General features: G+C 42.2%; 1 protein-coding gene across 1 annotated transcript in view; it reads left to right on the top strand.

The window, feature by feature from the left end:
• STON2 (stonin 2) overlaps positions 1–21,342 on the top strand; it is an 80,066-nt gene that overhangs the window by 51,323 nt on the left and 7,401 nt on the right. Inside the window, exon 5 of the mRNA XM_074868540.1 lies at positions 13,076–14,911. Within this exon, the coding sequence (XP_074724641.1) occupies positions 13,076–14,911 (1,836 nt within the window). The remainder of the gene's footprint in view (positions 1–13,075; positions 14,912–21,342) is intronic.

The following is a 21,342-nucleotide window of genomic DNA, read 5'->3' as shown; positions in this document are numbered from 1 at the left end:
TTAACGAAGCCTCATATCTTCTTGTCCCCTGTTCCTTGTTTCTCTAATCCCTCTTGATTCCTCTTGGTTCTTTCAGGGCTCTTCTGCAAAAACTCACATGGCCCTTCAGAAAGCCACGCTTTGTTTACAGGGCACAGCAGCTGTGGGGCCCCTGTTGTTTTCCTTCACATTGGTCACATTCTGTGCTCAGCTCTTGTCTCTCAGCTGCCACCAAACCAACTACACAGTTTGGAGATACAGGCATTAAGGTTTCCTATCTCATTGTCCATCTTCTGTGGTTTTTTTCCCTAATCTTGTGCTGCACCCTGAAGACCTGTTAGGTCTCATCCACATTTCATGAATGCAGAAGTTTATTTCTACTTAGCTTTCTGTGGTGTATTTTGTACAGGGATTGCCCTGACACTATCAGAGCCCTGTCCCATCCGGCCCCTGTACCCTGCCTAATTCCTAGTAACTGCTACCCCAGGACAGAAATCTTTAGGATTCCTTGTTCATCACCTTTAAAACTGACAACTTTCTTTGTGTGTGTGTGTATATACACATACATGGCAAGGGGCTTACTAACTGAGATGGCTGACATTTGGGGTCTCTTCTTTAATTCTTTACTACTTTAATGTTTTCCACTCCTTGTTTCTATCTTACAAAGAAAAAGAGATGACTTGGCAAAGCCACTAGATTAATTCCTTCCCCTCTGCACCCCCATCAAAAGAATGGGGAGCATCGTTTGGGGAAGAAGAGGACACAGAGTTCAGACTAGGTGGTGATGGGGGGAGCTAAAACATAACAGTAAGAAAAGAAATCAGTGTGGCTGAGAAGTTATGCAGGACTAGCATGAGGGAATTGGGGCCCTGTATAGCCTGTGTTTTGTTCCCAGGCAGAATCATAGGGAAGATGCCTGCTAGAGATGGGAAGATGGGAAGTTAGAATTTGTGCAGAGAGGAAGGAAGTATGGGTTTCCTCTTCACTTCTCACAACAGAGCGCTGGTGGTAACATCATGAGTTACTTCTTTCCATTCTTCGTGCGTGGATCTCTTTTGGTCAAACTCTCACATTTAACAGTGAGGCCTGTGCCTTTCTGTTCATTGTAATCACACCAGCATGGCCCAAGGGAGAGAGGAAGAAATGGCTTGTTGGATCATTTCTGTTTGGCTGCTTCTGTGGAATGACCCTGAGTAATCCCGTGTACCGTGGTGGCTCCACACACACATACAAAAAGGAAAAACAAAACTCCGAATGACATGAGATAGATAACAGCCCAGTATTTGGTTCTGTTGATTTCCTGCAATTGTGAATAGCTGCACAACAGCTGGGCTTTTATGGTGGGAGCCTGGGCTCAAGGAGAGGCTGCGCCAAGGGAGTCCCAGACCTGGGATGGATGAGTGTGGAAAGGGGGGGAATAGCCTCATCAATCAGAGCAATATGTTGTAAAACAAGCCATTCCCTCATAACAGCCTCCTGGGCTGGTCAGCAGCTGCCTTGAGGTTGGAGATGAGGTGCTGATAGCACCATGGGATGATAACAAGACTCTCAGACTGGGTCAGAGGGCCGTATAGCAGGAGCAGTTAACTAAAATGTATTTTTATGAATACGCTGACAAATTTTCTGTCTTATGCCAACCTTGGGAGTCCTTTCGTTATATGTACTCTGTTAGTTTCCAAAGTTGGCTGAAGTTGTTTTTAGTACAGTTGTGCTAGTCAGACTGACAAAGCAGGCGTGAACTCTGCCCGTGCAGCCGTGCTTTTAGAAACACTCTCCAAGACAGCCCTTGTAACATCACTATAGTTTTCCTGGATGGGCAAAAACTGAGATCAGTGTTACCATAAAGGAGGCTGAAGTTAGGTTCCTACCAGTGGGAATATTTCTTCTTACTGTCCTGTCTTCCTAAGCCATCTTAATCAGCATGTACCCAAAACACATCTTTAAAGGCCTCAGGAGGTGAAAACCAGTAATGCAGCACCCTGGCTCAACTCTGCAACCGCTTTAGCAACAGTGTAATATGGATTTTGAAGACAAAGTTTATTTCCAGAATAAAGTGGTGCCTAGCTGACTGTAGCATGCATGTTCAGTATATATTGGAGCAAGAGTTTGCTTTCCAAGGTCTTGGTAGCTGCTTGGAAACTACAGGGTGTTTCTCTCAGTATTTTTACTCAATGCAGAGCTTTTCTTGTTTGGGATCTGTGAGCAACTTACTTTTGTCATCCCAATTTCTACCTAAGAAAATATTTAGATCTTTCAGGTTCACAGTTAAAATAGCAAGTACAAATAGTCTTCACACCCTTACAGTCCCAGGGTGAGGAGCAACCCCATGGCTCACCTTGCACTCCTGGAAAAACTCACAAATCTCTTCCCATTTTATAAATGTTCTCCAGCCCATCTTACCACTTGAGCTTGATGTCTCAGGCCTTTCTTTGTCCCAGTCCTTGCCATTTATTTGAAGCAAAATCAGGCACAAAATACTTTGTTTTTTCTAAAAAAATAATAGGGATATTTTCTGTATTTTGTTTTTGTATAAGAACATGTCTCCCAGATCATAATTTTTAGTGTTCCAACATTGTGCAAGGCAGATGCATTAAAAAATAACATCATTAATTCATATAGTTTCCATTGAGAGCTGGAGAGATATATTCTTTCTATCTATCATCAGTTTTGCCCCCAATTAATATCAGGCCAGTCTTGGCAGAGGGAACAAGGGCCATACACTCTCTCTCTTTAGAAAAAACAGTATTTGTCATACTTAGATCTTAGGCAAGAGAGTATTGCTGACTGGTACTAGAGGCCTTTTTGGCTTACCTCCAGTATTTTTGATGGAATCCTTCTTGCATGTAAATAATGTGATTAGTGCTCTGTTTCTCACCGTGTGGGACCAACAAACAATAAGAAGCAAATTCCCAGCATTTTTCCTTGCAGTTCACAGCTAGTCCTGTACTTAAGCATCCGATCTTAGATGTTTACTGCAGCTTCTCCACCTTTATATTTGTTCTCATCCAGGTAGGCCTACTTGCAAGCAGCCAGGGCACAAGGAAATTTGTTGACACACATGTGTTATGTTTTGCTCAGCCAAGGGTCACAGCTTCTACTATCTCCAATTATTTTATTCCCTACAGGAGCTCCCTTGCTTATTCCATTTATCCTGCATGGTCCCCAGAAAGCCCACAAGCTTTCACATGGCTTATGATAGCCTATTCATCAAACACACTTGACAACAGCCATTAACACTTTCCATTACATCAGTACTTTTGCTTTGCTACAGAGAGACAACTTGCTGAGCAGAGTGCATAAATTACTAGCTGAAGGTCACATGGACAATGACACAGTTCAGATTAGCACCTAAGCCTTTTGCAGCCCGTTTCTGTGTCATATCCTTTGCATCATGCTATTTCTCAAGCACCTGTAATTATCATTATTTGTTGAGGGTGGGGGTGTTGCGTTGTCAGGTGCATCCTCTGTGATACCTGAATTGGTCAGGCATTACATGCAGATCAGGCTGTCCTTTCTGTTTTCTTACATTATTTTCAGCCAGTCTCCTTCAGTTCTTTGTGTTATGTGTCAAAAATCCCTCCAGGAATTAAAAAAACCCAAATTCACCTACGTATGGCTTTGTTATAGCTCCTCTCACTTTTGCATTGAGCACCTCACCTGTTAATTCATAAAACTTCACTATAGACTGGTGCTCCCATATGCTTTGAGTCAAGAAGGACTGGCCAAACAGGCTACCCTCACATAGTTACATGGTCTTCTCTGCACTTTAGACAGAAAATGTTTGCATAACACGCTACAGGGGGGAAAATATTAGCATAAGCTTCAGGCAAAAGTGGAGCACCCTTAACTTCCATAAATTATAAGTATGTATCACCTGTGTTGTCTATGGAACAAATCTGTCTTTACAGTTCATCAGGTCACTAAATTATTAAAATATGTAAGTGAAGCTGAAGTTAACCACAGAGCCTTACATGAGAAACTGGGAAATGGATCTTTGGGTTTTTTGAAATGACAGCAGTGGCATAACTTGTAAATCATTTTGATATTGCTCAGGGTAAAGGTAGCGTATAAATATGAGATTACCTCTTGCCCAGATAACCTGAGATATGCAGACAAATCTAGCAGACAGGATGTGAGCTGCTGACTTGATATGATATAAAACTTGATCCTGGGAAATGCCTTGGGTGCAGGAATGAGGAAGTTAGTGCTACTATTTTTAAATGTAGTGGGGAGCCAGAAGTGTGGCGATAGTGCATTTTGAAGATGTGAAATAACAGATGACTTGTTTTTTCTCCTCCTTCCCCCATCACTTTTTTCTCTGCAGTATAGAAGTTTAAATTTTTCTCTATCAATATAAATTTTAATTTTGTAACTTTTTACGTCAGTCACCAAGCAAAACACATTCCTTCTTTCCCTGATATACCTTGTCCTGTCTCTTTCTAAATAATGTGCAGAGATGGACATCGGTGTTTATTTTTGTAAGCAGTGAATTGAGCACTGGTGCAGGCTTATTCAACATCGCTATGTACTGACTTGCCTTTTTTTGCTACAGAATCAACACAAGACTGAGCAGATAGTTGGGGTGATGTTGGCTTCAGTCATGCAGGAACTAGGAACATGCCCACCTAGAAACTGGTGATCAGCTAGTTATTTTGTACTGACTACCAAGTTGTCATCAGCTGGTGTTACCATTTATGGTCACTACCAGTACAGTTTCTAACTGATGGACTGGCAATAGCAAACCCAGAGCATTTCAGACATCTAATGCACATGATGGTCTCCTGCCTTCAATTTTCATATGGCTATGGGAACATTTCTCACATTTATTCAACAGAGCCAGACCCCCATGCTTGTGCAATATTGCAGCTGCCTTTTTGGATCCATAACTTGATGCATGAGACCAGAGTGTGTTGGTTTGCAGTCAAAGGTTATGCTGCTTAATGGGACCCCAAATTGTGAGAGGATCCAGTAGCTGGCACATTTCCACCTGCAGTCTGGCACTACAAATGTCAGGCTTATTCTACATGGTACTATCTCAAGCACTGAAGACAAAACTTAAGAGGCCTGCAAACCTCAGTATTTTGTTACCAGTCCATCATATATTGCTTGTAAAATTACAGCATAACGAAGTAGCATATTGTCTGTGTATGAGAGATTTATGTAACTGCTCTTTGCAAAAGAGAGCTTGTTCAATGGATCCTAGTGTCAGCTCCTCCAAGATGGAGTGGGATTGTCTTTGCATTTGTAGGATTGGCTACAGATTTATTCTGCTTGCCAAATATCATTAACTTCTGAAACATCCTGGGCCAGCAGGAACATTTTGCTTTCCTTATTGGCTCTCAGAGTATTTCTTCATGAACTCCATGGTCTCATCTCAGTGTCAGTTCCACTACTGAAGGATATGCTGTATGTACTGCTGATTAAAATCAGAGAGAGAAGCAGACGTCTGGATAGAACCAAAGTCCAAAGTACATTCAGAGGCAAACTGACTTAGCTTCTCTTTGCCAAGGTACTTTTTCAAAGTACATTTCAGGAACTGCTTTTGAAAAATGCCATATGCGTGTCTTCCATTGTTCTCATTTGCTCCTTGTTCTTTCGGATGAAAGATGAAGCAGAAGGATTCATTCTTCTCCAGAGAACCTGTCATTCTTTCATTGATCCCTCTGCTGGAACAGGTTCAGCTTTGTGTTTCCCAGCTCTGCTCTGTCCCCTCACACACAGGCTTTGTCTAGCCTAGCCAAACTGTGTAAGTACTCCAGTGGTAGTAATAATGACTAAGGCTAGGGTGTAGTCATAGTCTTGGTAACCTCTGGACTAAGCACACCTTGCAGAGAACAAAGTTAGATGACATAGTGGTAAAAATACGTCAGTTGTATCTATCCTATAGCCTCAGGGATGGTAACAAAGTTGCTATGTAATGAATCACGTAGGTATGCTTAGTTGCTAAAATGTTTACTTTATGAATATATTATGTTTGTTTAATAGAAATAAGTTCTAAGGAAAAACAGCAGGTTCTAATGCTTTCTCCACCACTTATGTGAGATCTGTTCACAACTGGGCCAAAATTATTCTTAATTATAAAACAATAGTATTGTGTCACATACATATTGTGAATTATTTGAACAGGCATAGTCTTGTCTAAATCTTGTCAAAATCTTGAAGACTTCTTCTAATTATATCAGTCTTAATGTACCACCTTCTGGCCAGCTAATGGAAGCACAGGAAAAACACGTGCTTTCTGGATCTGTGACTCTCAAATGTGTTTAAATCAAAAAGCCTTTCCTGTCATCGTTTTGGGACCCATTCACTACCATTTTTTAACATGTAAAAGAAGAACTGCATTTTTTGTAAGTATGTTACAAGAACAAAACATATTTACTTCAATTTCTTTTTAAAGTAGCCTTCTTTACTGAAAAAAAAAACCTAAAAAACAAAGAAATCTGGGTTTAAGTGATAAACAGTGCTTTTTCTTATCGAGTACCTAATGTCGCCTAGCTATTGCTAGGAGAATTTTATTCCCTTTTAAAGTTCCTTATTGCCTTTAACTTATTACCCCATAATTCCTACCTGATGTGAAGATCTAACAGTTTCTTCCAGACACTAACAACCTTGTCCATGACTTGCATGAACTATGTCTAATTTGGAATCTACTGTTCAGATGATAAATTGGTGTCGATTGGAGACCCAGGCATACAGGCACACAATACTAGGTATTTCAAAGTTATATATCTATCTTTGCTGCACTGTTTTGGTGATGTCTGGATAGGTTGTGTGTTTGTTCTTGACTGTAATTCTGTCTAAGAGTATTAGTACACTAACTTCTAAGTATTTACAGACTAGAACCTAAGTAATATATTTAGAAAGCACATTTTCTGAATATGGGTATCTGCTGTAGGAATCTAATTTACTAGTTTTGTGCATGAGGTGTGTTACAGATACTTGGTTTTGTTTTGAGACTAGTCAGATCCATTCTGATTGCCCAGTCTACTGCACAGTACAGACTGCAGAACATGTAAGAAACTTTTACAAAACTATAGTTAGAGCTGAGAGCAGATGGTGTAGCTGAGATCTGTAGAAGGAAAAGGGGAGTTAACTGTACATAGATATGAGTTGCTGAAATCTTGTTTCAGTTATTCCATACCACATCTGAAATGTTTTTTTTCAAGAGCCAGAGTTTTAACTACTTAATAAATGTGACACAATAAAAATATTGAGTATTTTTAAATTAAGTCCTGCAGGAAAGTTTAAGTTGCAAACTAATTTTGTGATCTTGAACATTTTCTTTACTCAAGGAATAATGACAGGGTTCTGATTGAATTTCAGTCTTTAATTAGTTTCTCCAGCTGAATAAAGATAAACAGGGGAGAGGAAAACAGGTGAGACAAAAAAAGACACTCAAATAACATCATACGTAACTGGTTGCAATGAGACCTCCATCTGCAACTACCACTTCTTATGGGTAGTCTGATACCAGTTTCTCAATGGTTGGGTCAGGCTCGGTTGTTGGGAAGATGTTCTCTTCCCTCTCCAAGCAGCAAGAGGCAGCATGAATGAAGGAGACAGAAGGCAAATAATTCAGGGCAATGAAGCACAGCAAGCACTAGTGCCTGAAATGCGGTAGTCCTACCTTCCCATCAATACGTATGTTTGTGTAGATACAGAATAATAAGAAAATGTCAAAACATCAACGAACAAAGTCCACCAAAACTTCTGGAGTTCTTTAAGAGAGTACATGGAGGACAGTCCTTTTCAGCAGTTTTCTTGCAGTGTGAGGGTGCTGCAATCTAGCTGTGAGAGGCTGAGTCATAATTTGCTTGTATTCCATCTTCAGTTTAGTATCTGCATGATGGCTTACATTTAAAATGAAATATAGCAGTTGGTATAAAGATTAGAGACTCGTGGGGATAAATTAATTGAATGTAGATTAAAGTCATTGTGTTTTAAATAGAACTGGAAGCTCTGTGATATAACTTCTTTGTAACTTCAGATGATTTAACTTCTTTTGACAATTAAACTTCTTTTGGGACTTGTGATGAATTTGCAATAGTTAGCCAAGCAACAGGCATCATATTTTAGTAGTTATTAACCCACTGCTGGGAACAGACTATGTAGTACTGCAGATTTGAGATAAAACTACACGAGGTTTAATCAGGCCGCTGATTTACATGACCTAAATTTAGACACCCAAGTTCAAAGAGATGCAGTGATAGAATATGAAAGCGTATGATGAACTGAAAAGTTATCTAAGGATGAATCCATTCAATATGGTCTGAGAAGCCTGTCAAGTGGGAGGAGAAGGAATAAAAAGGGGAACCATAGAGATCAGGTCTGTGACTTCAGTCTTTCATCTTGCACCTTCTCCTGCTGATTACTTAGTCTGTGGTGATTTTGAAATCTCTCTTAGCTGTGCCATAAAGTCTGAGGTTAAAACCATAACTTTTGTATTAACAGTTCAACACGCTGGAAAACTAAATTGCTGTTAAATTTTTGTATGTGGTGTGTTCAGCAGCAGGAGCAGAGGGCAAGGACTGTGTGAGCAGCATCTCCTCCACACATCACAATCTTGCAGAGACACTCAAAATCCGCAGGAATGCTTACAAACCTATGTCCCAGCCTCTTGGGTGTTGGTGGTCAAGCAAGGGGTTTAGGGTTTTTCAGCCCCTCACCATAATCCTCTTGCAAGGAGGCCTGGTGATTGCCTCTTCTTCTGTCTCCAAAGCCTATTCTGAAGCTCATGGAAAGAAAGTGTCCTGTAGATTGGGAGAGGACATTTCTAGGTATTCCCTTAATGTTGCCATGATAGCCTAGGTACCCAGAAAGCACATGGAGGTAATAATTGTTACCCTCACAGGGATATCCTCTGTGCAAAATAAGCAGGAAGTAACTTCCCATTGACAAGAAGTCTTTTGTGCTTTGAGTTGCAGATTCTTGCAACTGATTTCTGCTGCAGATTCTTGCAACTGATTTCTGAGGGGCTCAGTGTTGGCTACATCAAGGAAGCGAGTACCCCATGGGAAAGTGTGTGTGACCATGTTAACAGTGTGCCTGTACTACAGACTAAAGTGTAAAGTAGAGCTATCTGAATTAAATGTAAATAAATATTTTCAGGTAACAGAAAGAGTCACACCATGAAGCTTTTGAGCTAATTTCTCTCAAGAGGCAAAATAGACAAGTACTCAGAAATTTGAGAATCCAGGCTTTTGCTCAGATCCGTTTCTTAAAGTTGTTGTCTGCCTTTCTTTTTGAAAGGTATGTAACACTCTCAGATCTTCCTACTTCTGTGGCACAGTTTTGGTCATGAACAGTTTGCAAGATCAATGTCCTTTAGCAGCTGGATGGCTGCCTTTCCCCCAGGCAGAAGTAACATGACACTACCTGATGGTTTTGGCCAAAATAGTTTAAATAGAAAAATGAAAAGGTGACACAACAAAGAGAACCAAAGACTTCCTTCTTTGTAGTGAGTCACAAGAAGCCGATCACAGTGAGATGCTCTACATCCATTATAACAATGCTGTTTTCCAGTTTAGCATACTGAAATAATTAACCGTTTTGCTACTGAACACTTGCAAAGCCAACAAAACATTAAGAGGCTTGTGGACCAAAAAAACCCTTACAATGCAGGTTGGCATTTTATTGTTCACTGGGGACTTAAGTTTCCAAATTATTTAATGGCTTGGTAATGATGTTCAGGCATGTATGTAGGAAGGTATGGCCAGTGCTGGTTGCAGGCACCACTTATGTGGGGGAATGAATGCAGAGATGCATAGTTGTGTGGGCAGCCTGAGGCTGCTTGCCCTAGAGCTCACATGTTTCTGGTGTCACTGGGAAAGGAGACAGCTACTGTCCTCTTCACCTCCTTGGTAAATCTGCTCCTGTGTTTTGTAGCTGCCTGGAGCACCTGTCAGGTTGGAATCTGGCAAGGTCAGACAATTAAAAGATATTTTAATTTTACAAAGTAAACACCTATCAAAGTCATTTGCTTAGGAAAGCAAAGTTGGTCAAGAAGGAAAAAACAAGTGCTTTGTTTTGATGCCTCTTCCTTTTTTTATGCAGATCTAGTCTTTCTCAGTCAGGAGTCACTCTGGGTTGAAGACTGTCTGCACCCCATCAGCAAGCTATTGTCTTGATTTATTTTGTTGGAAGGAATTTTAAAAACAGTTATAAAAGCAAGAAGTTCAGCTAGGGAATGGCTTTCTTAAGTGTCCACTCCCAGACCTACTGGGGTGCTCCCAAATTGAAGGACATTCACATTTTAAACTTTATCACCCATGTTCAGGAACTCATCAAAAGTCAAGAAGGGAAAAATCTGAATTGTCTAAGCCATCCAATGATGTCAAGATTTTCACCATGCTGTATTTGCCTTTGCAGCAGAGGTTCCAATATTTCTCTTGGGATACATACACTATTTCATCTAGTTCTCAGGAACTTTCTTTGGATGCTTAACTGCATTAGCATATTGTTATTTTTATCCTCCCTGCTATTAGTCATTCTCTTACAGACAAAGCTAAAAACCTGTTTTTTCTAGAATCACCTCTGTGTTCTTCAAATATTTGTAAACCCATCCATATGGTTCTTTGGCAGCAGAAGAATGTACTTTTGATTTTAGTTTGAAAATGAAAGATTATTTCACTTCCCAGATTTGACACTTCCACATATCAAATCAAATAACAGTTTATTGATTTTTTTCTATAAAATAAAATTATACAAATGATTACATATATGAAACCATCTTCTCTTAATGCTTCTGCTGTATTTCTGGGCATCTGGATCAAAAAAGCAATTCATTTTATAAAACTCGTTCAGTTTAGAAAGAAATTTTTCAGGTGATTTCTGTGTGGTTTTCACATGGACTCTCAGAGGAGGTCTTCTCATCTGCATCTCTCAAACTTACCAGAGATGTTAATACTTTATCTGTGAAATCACATTTAGTTTCTGCAATTCAAAAACTAAGATACAGGAAAGGGGAAAACTATAATTGCAGGCAGGGAAGAGGTGGTCCACTCTTAAGAAACCCTGATCTTAAGAATCCCTGAACACAGGACTTTTAAAAGTCTTAAAAGAAATGGGGAATGTTTTCCCAGAACTACCATAAAAACAGAGACTCTTAATACATCTTTTCATTGTCTTTGCTTTGCTTCAAAGGACTACACGCTTGCTGACCCAAGCACTGGAAAGGCATGAGACAACATAGAAGTGATTGGTGTGAACCTGAGGATCAGAACAACATTGGTTTATTCTTGGTGTTTTTTTCATTACTTTCTTGCTTAGGGTGTGGTTGTGGATGATAATCAGTTGGTTTGTTTTTTTCCCCCACAAATCTATTTATAGTCTTGTGGCAAACTTAGCAGATAAAGGACCTATCACTGTACCCAGTGGTGCAAGCAGTACCAGGGACTGCAGAGAGGCATTGTGCAAAGATGGGAGTGAAATGGCAGGGTAGAGAAGAAAATCTGAGAAATTGAGATAGTGCCACTTCTTTTCAAATACGCTTTGAAATGCATGGATAGTCTGTAAAAGCTGTCTGTTCTTGTTATTTCTTTGTTATTATTGTGGCTTGAAAAACAAATTGGTATCATTCTGCTTCGTATATAATTCTCAATTATAATAACCCTTAGAACTTGCATGATGTGTTTTGTCCTTGGATCAAAAGGTTGGGTGAACTTCCATACAGCTGGGATGAGCAGCCCAGAAAATCAAGTTACCCAAGACATAAGCTAATGGCTGGACATTGGCTGACATGAATATTCCGGATTTCATATTCTAAATGGTAACTGGAGTAAATATTCAAATTGTTGTGGTTGAGGCAGAATGGAAATCAAGCTCATCTTTTTGGGGGAACTGGTGGCAATTTAAATGATTTAAATTGCTGTTGTGGCTAATATTGTAAAATATGCTCACATCACAGGTATACAGCCATACCAAAGTGCTACATTTTACACTCATTTTTCTACTTCTACTGAAGAACAGTGACTTGTGTAAAACATGAGATCTATATATCTGTCAGAAGCAAAAGGCACAAATGCTAGCGCTGCTATATCATATGTAGAGCAAACCCATGGTGCAGCTGCAGAGTATAATTTCATGCTGGCTGCTCATTTTGAGGAGCACTGTGATTCATTAGCCCAGTGGGAAGAAAATGGGAAGAAAACCCTTTAATTTCTGAATTCTGAGAATTTATCCTCATTTTGGAAAATACCTCCTTACCACTGCAACTATCTCCTCCAGAAAGAGCTGGGATTGAAATAGCACAGTATGATGCAGGCTCCTGGGAAGTGTCTTGGCAGAGCTTGAGACTAGGAATATAGCAGTCAAAGGTGTCATGTCCTGACAGAGGATGAGGACAGCTTCCACAATACAAGCCAAAAATATGTTTTTCCTTATCCTGATGTACATCACTAGATCACAGCTTCTCTGAGGGATTTTTCAGAGACATTCAAGGACTGGCAAACTATTTCCCACTGGGTAAGCCAAAGAGTCTTTTTTCTGAACACATCCTGGGCAAAATGCCACCTAGGCACCTTTTACAGTGCCTTCACCATACTCCTGTGTGCTTTTGTGATAACAGCAAATGCACAGACAAGTATGTGTGGACAGTGGAGAATTGCTCTTCCTCAATGTTCATTCCCTCTCCCTACTGGATTCTTCTCTAGAGCAAAGGGTATGGGGACAGAAAGGGAAAAAATGAGAACAAGAGTGAGAGGGAACAGAACAGGCAAATGACAGAAGACAAGTGGAGAGAAGAAATGCAGCCTGAAAGTTTAGAGAGGGAAGTTTGAAAAAAATCTCTACAATATTTGGGCAGTTTCTTTTTTAGGTCATTATGCTGGAATGAGAGCAATACAATCATTGCTGTCATTCCTTTTGTATTTCTTCCTGCATTCCTTTTCTGTGTTCAACTATCTATTTCTTCACTAATTCTCGACACTCTTCAGCATTTCAGCCAAATCGTTTCACTATCTTTCTTGCCCAGCATATGAATAGGCCTTTCTTGAGCATGCAAACTACTGTGCAGACTGTGGTTTTCTTTTCATGGAGAGAACTAGGTAACTTCAGAATAATTAGCTGAAATTTCCTCCCCTCCCCTCTTTTTTTAAAGACAATTCCTCGTCTCTCCAGGAAGATGAAGAGATAGATATGGAGGCTGTCAACTGGCAGCTGAACAACACCTCCATGAATGGGCATTCATCTACCCCAACCACAGTTCGCTTTCCCAGCTGGGTGACTTTTGATGACAATGAAGTCAGTTTTTCACCGCAGAACCTTTCTCCCTTGAAAACAGACACCCCACCTGCAGAAACACAGACTCCAGATGTTAACTTTAACCTCACTACATCCTTTAAGAAAAGAGAACGTCCTAAAAGCACATTGGGGGACCTCTCCAAAATTCAAAAACTAGATCTCTCCTCCTTAACCAAGTTGCCTTCTGTTGAAACACCACCATGGAGTGCTACTAATCCCTTCCTGGATGAATCTCTGCGAGATGTCCAACCCTCACCCATCAATCCATTCAGTTCATTCTTTGAGGAGCGAGACAGGCGTTCCAAAAGCTCTTCTGTCTCCAGTGCTCCAGGGAAAAGCCAAAGAGACTCTCTCATTATTCTCCATCAGGAGCCTGACACCATCAGTTTCCATGAGGCAAACAAAAGTGTAACCCACACAGATGCTGTAGAGCAGCTCAAGCAACTCCAGATTGGAGACCCAGATCATGTGAGCAGCCCTACCTTGCCTGATGATGACCCCATGATGCCATATGATCTGGATGCAGCCTTATTTAACCTGGCACCAGCTCAGCCAAAGGATGGATGGCCAATGATGCTCAGGATCCCAGAGAAGAAGAATATTATGTCATCCAGGCACTGGGGACCAATATATGTCAAGCTGACTGACAGTGGATATATACAACTTTTTTATGAGAAAGGACTGGAGAAACCTTTTCGGGAATTCAAACTTGAAATCAATCACGAGATTTCAGAGCGCAAACTCCAGAACTATGATGAGAATGGAAGGATACACAGTGTGCGTTTGGACCGCACAACCTACAAGGAGAAAAAGAAGTATCAGCCTAAACCAGCCATTGCTCACACAGCAGAGAGAGAGCAAATTATCAAACTTGGGACTACGGATTATGAAGACTTCCTCAGCTTCATCAGTGCTGTACAAGACACACTGATGAATTTGCCAGCCTCATCAACAGATCTGAGCACAGTGGGACTAAACTATCAAGAAGAGGAAATCACGGTTGATGTCAGGGATGAGTTTCATGGCATCTTGGCCAAAGGAGACAGTGTGATTCTCCAGCACAGTGTGCTGACCCATATCTATGTTCTCAGCTTCCTTTCTGGCCTGGCAGAATGCAGACTGGGCCTTAATGATATCCTGATCAAAGGGAATGAAATAGTTGCAAGGCAGGATATTATGCCCACTACTACCACTAAGTGGATTAAATTATACAGCTGTCGGTTCCATTCATGTGTGGATGAGGATATGTTTAATAACTCCCGTATTATCCTGTTCAACCCCTTGGATGCCTGCCGGTTTGAACTAATGAGATTCAGAACTGTCTTTGCTGAGAAAACTTTGCCTTTTACTCTGAGGACAGCTGCCAGCATCAATGGTGCTGAGGTGGAGGTACAGAGCTGGCTGATGATGTCCACTGGGTTCTCTTCCAACCGTGACCCTTTAACTCAGGTCCCTTGTGAAAACGTGATGATCCGCTACCCAGTGCCAAATGAGTGGGTGAAGAACTTCCGCAGGGAGAGCGTGCTGGGGGAGAAATCTTTGAAAGCCAAGGTGAACAAGGGGGCCACTTTTGGATCAACCAGTCTGTCTGGTTCTGAGCCAGTAATGAGAGTAACTTTGGGAACTGCCAAATATGAGCATGCCTTTAATTCCATCGTGTGGAGGATAAACCGACTGCCTGACAAAAACTCAGGTGAGTGGTGCATACCATCTCTGCAGGAGTAAACTAAGAGGAGTTACGTATTTTGGAAGATAGGGAATACTGTGTTTACATGGTGAGGGATAAATCATCCTCTGTAGGATACCAAAGGACATCAGTTAGTTGCATGAAACATTTATCTGACCGTTCATCACAGTAGTTTTACATATCCTACAAACATTGCTAATGATAAAACCAGGTTTAGGTTTTCCGAATGCAAAAATATGCCTTCTGTCTCTGCTTTAATGAGTACATTATGAGACCTAGGCATCAAACATCTCTGTGTGCTTAGCATTGTTATGGGAAGCAGGGCTTTTTCAGGTAACTCGTAAAGGCAAGATACTATGCTACAGGGCTGAATGACAGGACCAGTTAAATTGCTGTAATTCCAGCACATGTGATTTCTTTTCCCTACAATGCCAAGCATACTGGGCCATTTCAACACATATACCACAACTAGTGCCTATAAAGTATCTGGAATGGGGGTTCTATGAGGACAGAAGATACTGTGCAACCATTAAAAAATAGAAATTTCCAAAAAACAATTTGTGGCTGTTTCTGAAATCAGTGCAGGCAGGTAAACACAGCTTAAACCTGAAGAGAGAATACCAACATAAAACCCACAAGTCTTTGTATTTCTAGTAACATGTTCATAATTAAACATTCTAATAATATGGGCAAGCTACTGTTCCCTTTGGCCATTGCTGCATTGCTGCCAGTTATTCCATTTCCTGCATTTCATCCATGGTGTGCAATAAAGCTAGACAACTTCAATTTATTTTTATTCATAGTGAATTCTCCTTCTTGATTTCTCTGATCTAGACTTAGCTTTTTGCAAATCAGAGGGACTTTTTAATATTAATGCCGTAGTCATGCAGCTGGGTGACTGGGAAGGTTTCTGTATTCAGTGTTCCCTGAAGGAAAGTTCAGTGTTTTACTAGCTTTGGCACTTTCTAAGGACGTATGTTTTTCCTGAGTTTGAGCTATAGTGTCAGCAAAACAGTGATATAAGTCTTCTAATCTTTTGGATCAGATTTCAGCCCAAGGATGCTAGCTTACACCACAGGTGAAGGCTCCATGTTTTCTGCGGTGTGGGACATAAGAAGAGAGAGCTTGGGAATGCAAGAGAAATGCCACAATGAAAAACTAACCTCAGGCTGTTTATGAGCAGTAACATGCTTGTGAGGAAAATCTCACTATGCCATCTGCATGAGCTCTGGGAATGAGATGCTGTGAAATTGGGCCGTCTGTGGCATCTTCTCTCCAAAGATTTCAGTATACGTATAGACATTACAGCTGGGGAAACAAAAGCCTCCAGACTTTAACACAATCACAGAACATGCTGGTAGCAAACCAGGAGAAGAGGCAGAACTCATGACTCTGCTGCCTCATGCAGGGTGATGCTCTTTGCCCATTGCCGCTTTGAGGGAGTTGTTGATCTCTGTCTCTTGTTTCCTTGATCTCTCCCAGTGTGAGGCTTTATTATATATATCCTGTGTCGGGGGGAAATGCATCACAGACTTGGCACTGCTGTTGGAGCCCTGCCACAGAGCATCTATCCATCAGTGTCACGGTGCAGAATGCAGGGCAGTTAGTATTTGTTTACATCCTGAGAGGAAGAGAGTATCCTAACCCCTCTGGTCAGGTCAGATGTAATTTCAGGGAAAGGAAGGGCCTTGCAAGCACTGTCTTGGCCAGGACACATGAGGTATGTGAGAGGGAGGATAACCCAAAGTGATGACAGGGCAGGCCAAGTGTAGCTTAAGTCTGACCTTGCCTCTCAGGGACTATTTACATTTCTTTGTCCCATGGTTTTCCTTACTCAAAGTATATGGCAAACAAAGAGGGATATAAATGGTATTCAAAAGCATTGATTATCGCTCCTTCTTAGATTTGCCTGATGAACCACATACAATTCTGACTATATGATACTGATGTGTGGCCTACCTTGTGCATGCTTGGCTGTATCCAGCCCTACCCACAAGTCATATAATAACTCACCTCCACCTATTTGCAGAAGTCCCTATAAATGATGCAGTTCTCAAGCACTAAGTATAAAAATATTCCCTTGACTCATACTTCATGATCTCTTACTAAGGCACCTGCAACTTGCCCCTAAGAGTGCTCTGGGTCCTCTGTAAATGTCTGGTCTGCTAATGAACTGGTCTTGTGCCTGGGACTCCAGAGCAGGAGAGTGGTAGTGGGATTGCACTGCAGCTGGGGGGAAATGCTGCAGGTGGCCACAGTCTCCAGCTCCACCCTGCCTCCAGAGGCCACACAACCTGTCCACATGACCTGGGGCATATGCATTTCATGACTCCCTCCTGCACACATGCGTATCTGCCAGACCGGTGTGCCTATCAAAGGAGCACATATGTAGTCACACACTATGGGACCCTTCATTCATCCACATCGTGTGCACTGACACATCAGTCCCTTGCAAATGTGATCCCAGGAACTCCAGAGGTCTCCAGGTAGCCACTTGGACCTCTTGTTTTTCACTCCATTCCCTGAATAGACACGGGTGCAGGCTCTGTGTAGGTGTGAGGCGTATGACACCATCAGCCCTGTCTGTGGCCTGCCCTGATGGCCAGTACCACAGCCCTGCAGGGCAGGAGAGCCAGTCACTCGTGAAGCTCACTGCTTGCATTCAGGCTGTAGTATCCTAACACCCAAATTTTTAAGAATTATTTCAGCAGCTTCGCTGTCTTATCCAAATCTTTTCTCTTAGTGCTTTCTAATGGGATGGGGCCCTTTGCATTCTTACTATAGGAACTTGTTAGCAGCACTGTCTGTATTATTTTATATCCAAAGCTTATGACTGGACATTGAAAAGCATATGACAAATGAAGGACCGTGTGTAGTCTGACTATGATTTGACATAAGAAAAAACTATGGACTGGATTATACTGAGCACATTGCTGTAATCCTTTCCAAAACAGCTTGTTAAACTTTATTTCCCTTCTCATATTCACAATTAATATTATCAAAGCAGTTGATAAAGAAAGCTTATTTACAGGCTCTGCAGAGCTTCAGTTGCAGGTGACTGGGCTCCACATCTTTGAGGTTTTTTAATCCAACAGCACAATACTGGGAGAACGTCCAGTCCACATGGTCTTAGATTGTTAGAAAACGTTCTTCCAGCGAAGCAGGGATGTAGCCTCTATGCACAGCCTTGGATCTGGATGTTTGAACTTTGCTCTAGTTTGGCTGTGGATCCCAGGCATGCTGCCTGGCATACTTTCTGTAGTAAATTAAATCCTTTAATCCAAACATGTTGAGACATCAGAATCGTCTGGAACAGATTCCCTCAAATCACGGTAACCCATCCATATATATGAATTATATTATCAGATCCCCGAATGTCAGAATGAACTGTTAATAGCTCAAGGAAACAAGAGATGCAAACCAAAAGCAGCCGGTTGATGAGCAACTGACATCATCACCCTGGACTTGTGTAAAGCATTTGACACTGTCCCTCACGACATCCTTGTCTTTAAATTGGAGAGACATGGGTTTGATGGATGGACCACTCAGTGGATGAGGAATTGGCTGGATAGTCATACTCAAAGTGTGGCAGTCAATGACTCAATGTCCAAGTGGAGAGCAGTGACAAGTCGTGTTCCTCAGAGGTCGGTGTTGGGGCCAGTGTTGTTTAACATCTTTGCTGGTGACATGGGCAGTGGGATTGAGTGCAGCCTCATCAAGTTTGCCGACGACACCAAGCTGCGGTCAACACACTGGAGGGAAGGGATGTGCCATCCAGAGGGACCTGGACAGGCTGGAGAGGTGGGCCTGTGCAAACCTCATGAAGTTCAAGGCCAAGTGCAAGGTCCCACACATGGGTCAAGGCAATCCCATGCACAAATACAGGCTGGGCAATGAGTGATTTAAGAGCAGCCCTGAGGAGAAGGACTTGGGGGTACTAGAGCATGTCCTCTCACAGCCCAGAAAGCCAACTGTATCCTGGGCTGCATCAAGAGAAGTGTGGCCAGCAGGTTGAGGGAGATGATTCTCCCCCTCTACTCTGCTCTTGTGAAACCTCACCTAGAGTACTGTGTCCAGCTCTGGGGCCCACAGCATAAGAAGGACATGGACCTGCTCGAATGGGTCCAGAGGAGGCCACAAAGATGACTGGGGGCTGGAGCACTTCCCCTGTGAGGACAGGCTGAGAGAGTTGGGGTTGTTCAGGCTGGAGAAGAGAAGGCTCTGGGGAGACCTTATAGCGGCCTTCCAGTACTTAATGGGGGCCTACAGGAAAGATGGGGAGGGACTCTTTATCAGGGAGTGTAGTGATAGGATGAGGGGTAACAGTTTTAAACTGAAAGAGGGTAGATTTAGATTGGATATAAGGAAGAAATTCTTTACTGTGAGGGTGGTGAGGCACTGGAACAGGTTGCCCAGAGAGGCTGTGGATGCCCCGTCCCTGGAAGTGTTCAAGGCCAGGCTGGACGGGGCTTTGAGCAACCTGGTCTGGTGGGAGGTGTCCCTGCCCATGGCAGGGGGGGTTGTAACTAGGTGATCTTTAAGGTCCCTTTCAACCCAAATCATTCTATGATTCTATATCTATCCCTTCTGATTTTACTAAAAAGTGTACCTGTCCATTAGAGAAAGAACTCCGAATGAGCCTGTTGAACAAACAGAAAGTCTGTAAAAGTTGTGCCTTGTGTGCCTCACACTCGGGACACAAATGAACACTGATGTGCTTCGTATTTTTGCTGTAGCTTCGGTGGAGGAGTTGCTTTCTTAGTGAGTTCACATTAATGAGTACCACGCTGAGCTGGTTTAAATTAATAACTTCCATATTTGAGTGTTGTGCATGGTCTTTTTTGTTAGTGAGTACTCCTAGAAGAAATTAAATTATTGAAAAATAGTTTTGTTAATTGCATTGCATGTTTTTTGTTTTTGTTATTTTCCCTTTTATTTCTCTCCCCCCCCTTTTTTTTTTTTTGAGCCTGTGAATATCCACCAACATTCAGGTGTGTTAGAAGAGTGGTTGCTGGTTCCATGTGTCCAGTTGAGATTGTGAAGAATTTAAAAGTTCAGATCTCCAAAGCACCTGTCACACAGTGTGCTCAAGCCCAGTTAAACACTTTCCAGTGTTACCTTCACATGTGTCCATCCCAACAGCACATGAGCACATGCCAGCTCAGGAGTGTAGTGGCATAAGCTGAACATTCTGTAGCTGTGGATGTGGCTTGCACCAGAGCACGGAGCCACCTCTCCTGGGCTGCTGTGGGCCTCCACTGCAACCCAGGCAGTCTGAAGGAGAGAGCAACCCATGGCAAACTAGAGGAGAGGAAGATCATAGCAAAGCAGATGAGCAGGATGAATTATAATGAGGAGTCCTCTGAGACTGGTACAGAGTGAGGAGAGAGATATGAACTTATGGGGAGCCTGAGACTGGGAGTTGGTTGCCATTACTGAGTGCTGAACACAGAATTTTTGAGCCAGGAGTGACTCATTTTTAGGCATCTTCATAATGCAATACCAGAGAGCAGTGATTCCCAGGTATGTGCAGCAGCACCCGAATGTCCCATGGCAGAGGCTGAAGTGCGCTGCCACCACAAGCATGCCCACCAGAGCCAAGCTCAAGAACTGACCAGAAGCAAAAGCCCTGCGGTGCTGGAGGGCACAATGATCGCCCCAAGAGCATGTGGGGCTGCTGCTAGGCCATGGTGGGTGGTCTTGAAGGTCTGCTGTGTGCCACTGCTTTTTATCCAGAAAAAGTGCGTTCCAGGTATGAAAAGCTGGGAAGCACTGTCAGAGAGATCCCAGCTCACTCTAGAACCAGGGCAATCAAGTCAGCACTCTGCTTGGGATAATAAATTCTGATGAAAAGCAGGTGATGTATTTTAATGCTTGCAGAACTCAAGCTTTTATATCTGCTTCATATAGCACCCACACATTCATAACTTGGCTCCAGCTGTGGTGCTGCGTATCTCTGCAGTACCTGCTGAACTGCATAGCCTCTTGTTGGATTTGCTGCACAGACATAAGTCTATAAACCTTCCAGTTGTGAGAAGACTCTGGCTAGACTGTTTGGAAATATGCGCCTGACTCTAGATGAAATTTTGACCCGGACTTACATTGAGCTCAAATTTTTTTCCAACTCTATTTCAGAGGTTAAGTGGGATGTTGAAATCCCTAAACCCTTTAAAGACTGCCCAATTTTATCCTACTGGGGCAAGTAGTATAATCTCACAGCTTGCTTTTAAAGCTTCAGCTCAACAAGGCTGACTTTTGGACTAAGCTCTGGATGAGGAGCTTACTTTCTTTTCAAGGCCCAGGCTTGCAAGTCCTTTGCAGTTGGTGTTTTCCTCCTCTTCCCAGAGGGAGCTTCTGGACATTCCCCACCCTGTTCTTTTTACTCTGCGTGCCTTCCTCCTTCCTTATCTCTGTCCTCTACACTCACTGAGCTGTGA

This window comes from Strix uralensis, chromosome 4, assembly GCF_047716275.1.
Source record: "Strix uralensis isolate ZFMK-TIS-50842 chromosome 4, bStrUra1, whole genome shotgun sequence".
Taxonomy (NCBI): domain Eukaryota; kingdom Metazoa; phylum Chordata; class Aves; order Strigiformes; family Strigidae; genus Strix; species Strix uralensis.
Note: the sequence above shows the minus strand (reverse complement) of the source record. Positions and strands in the feature narration are given on the sequence as shown.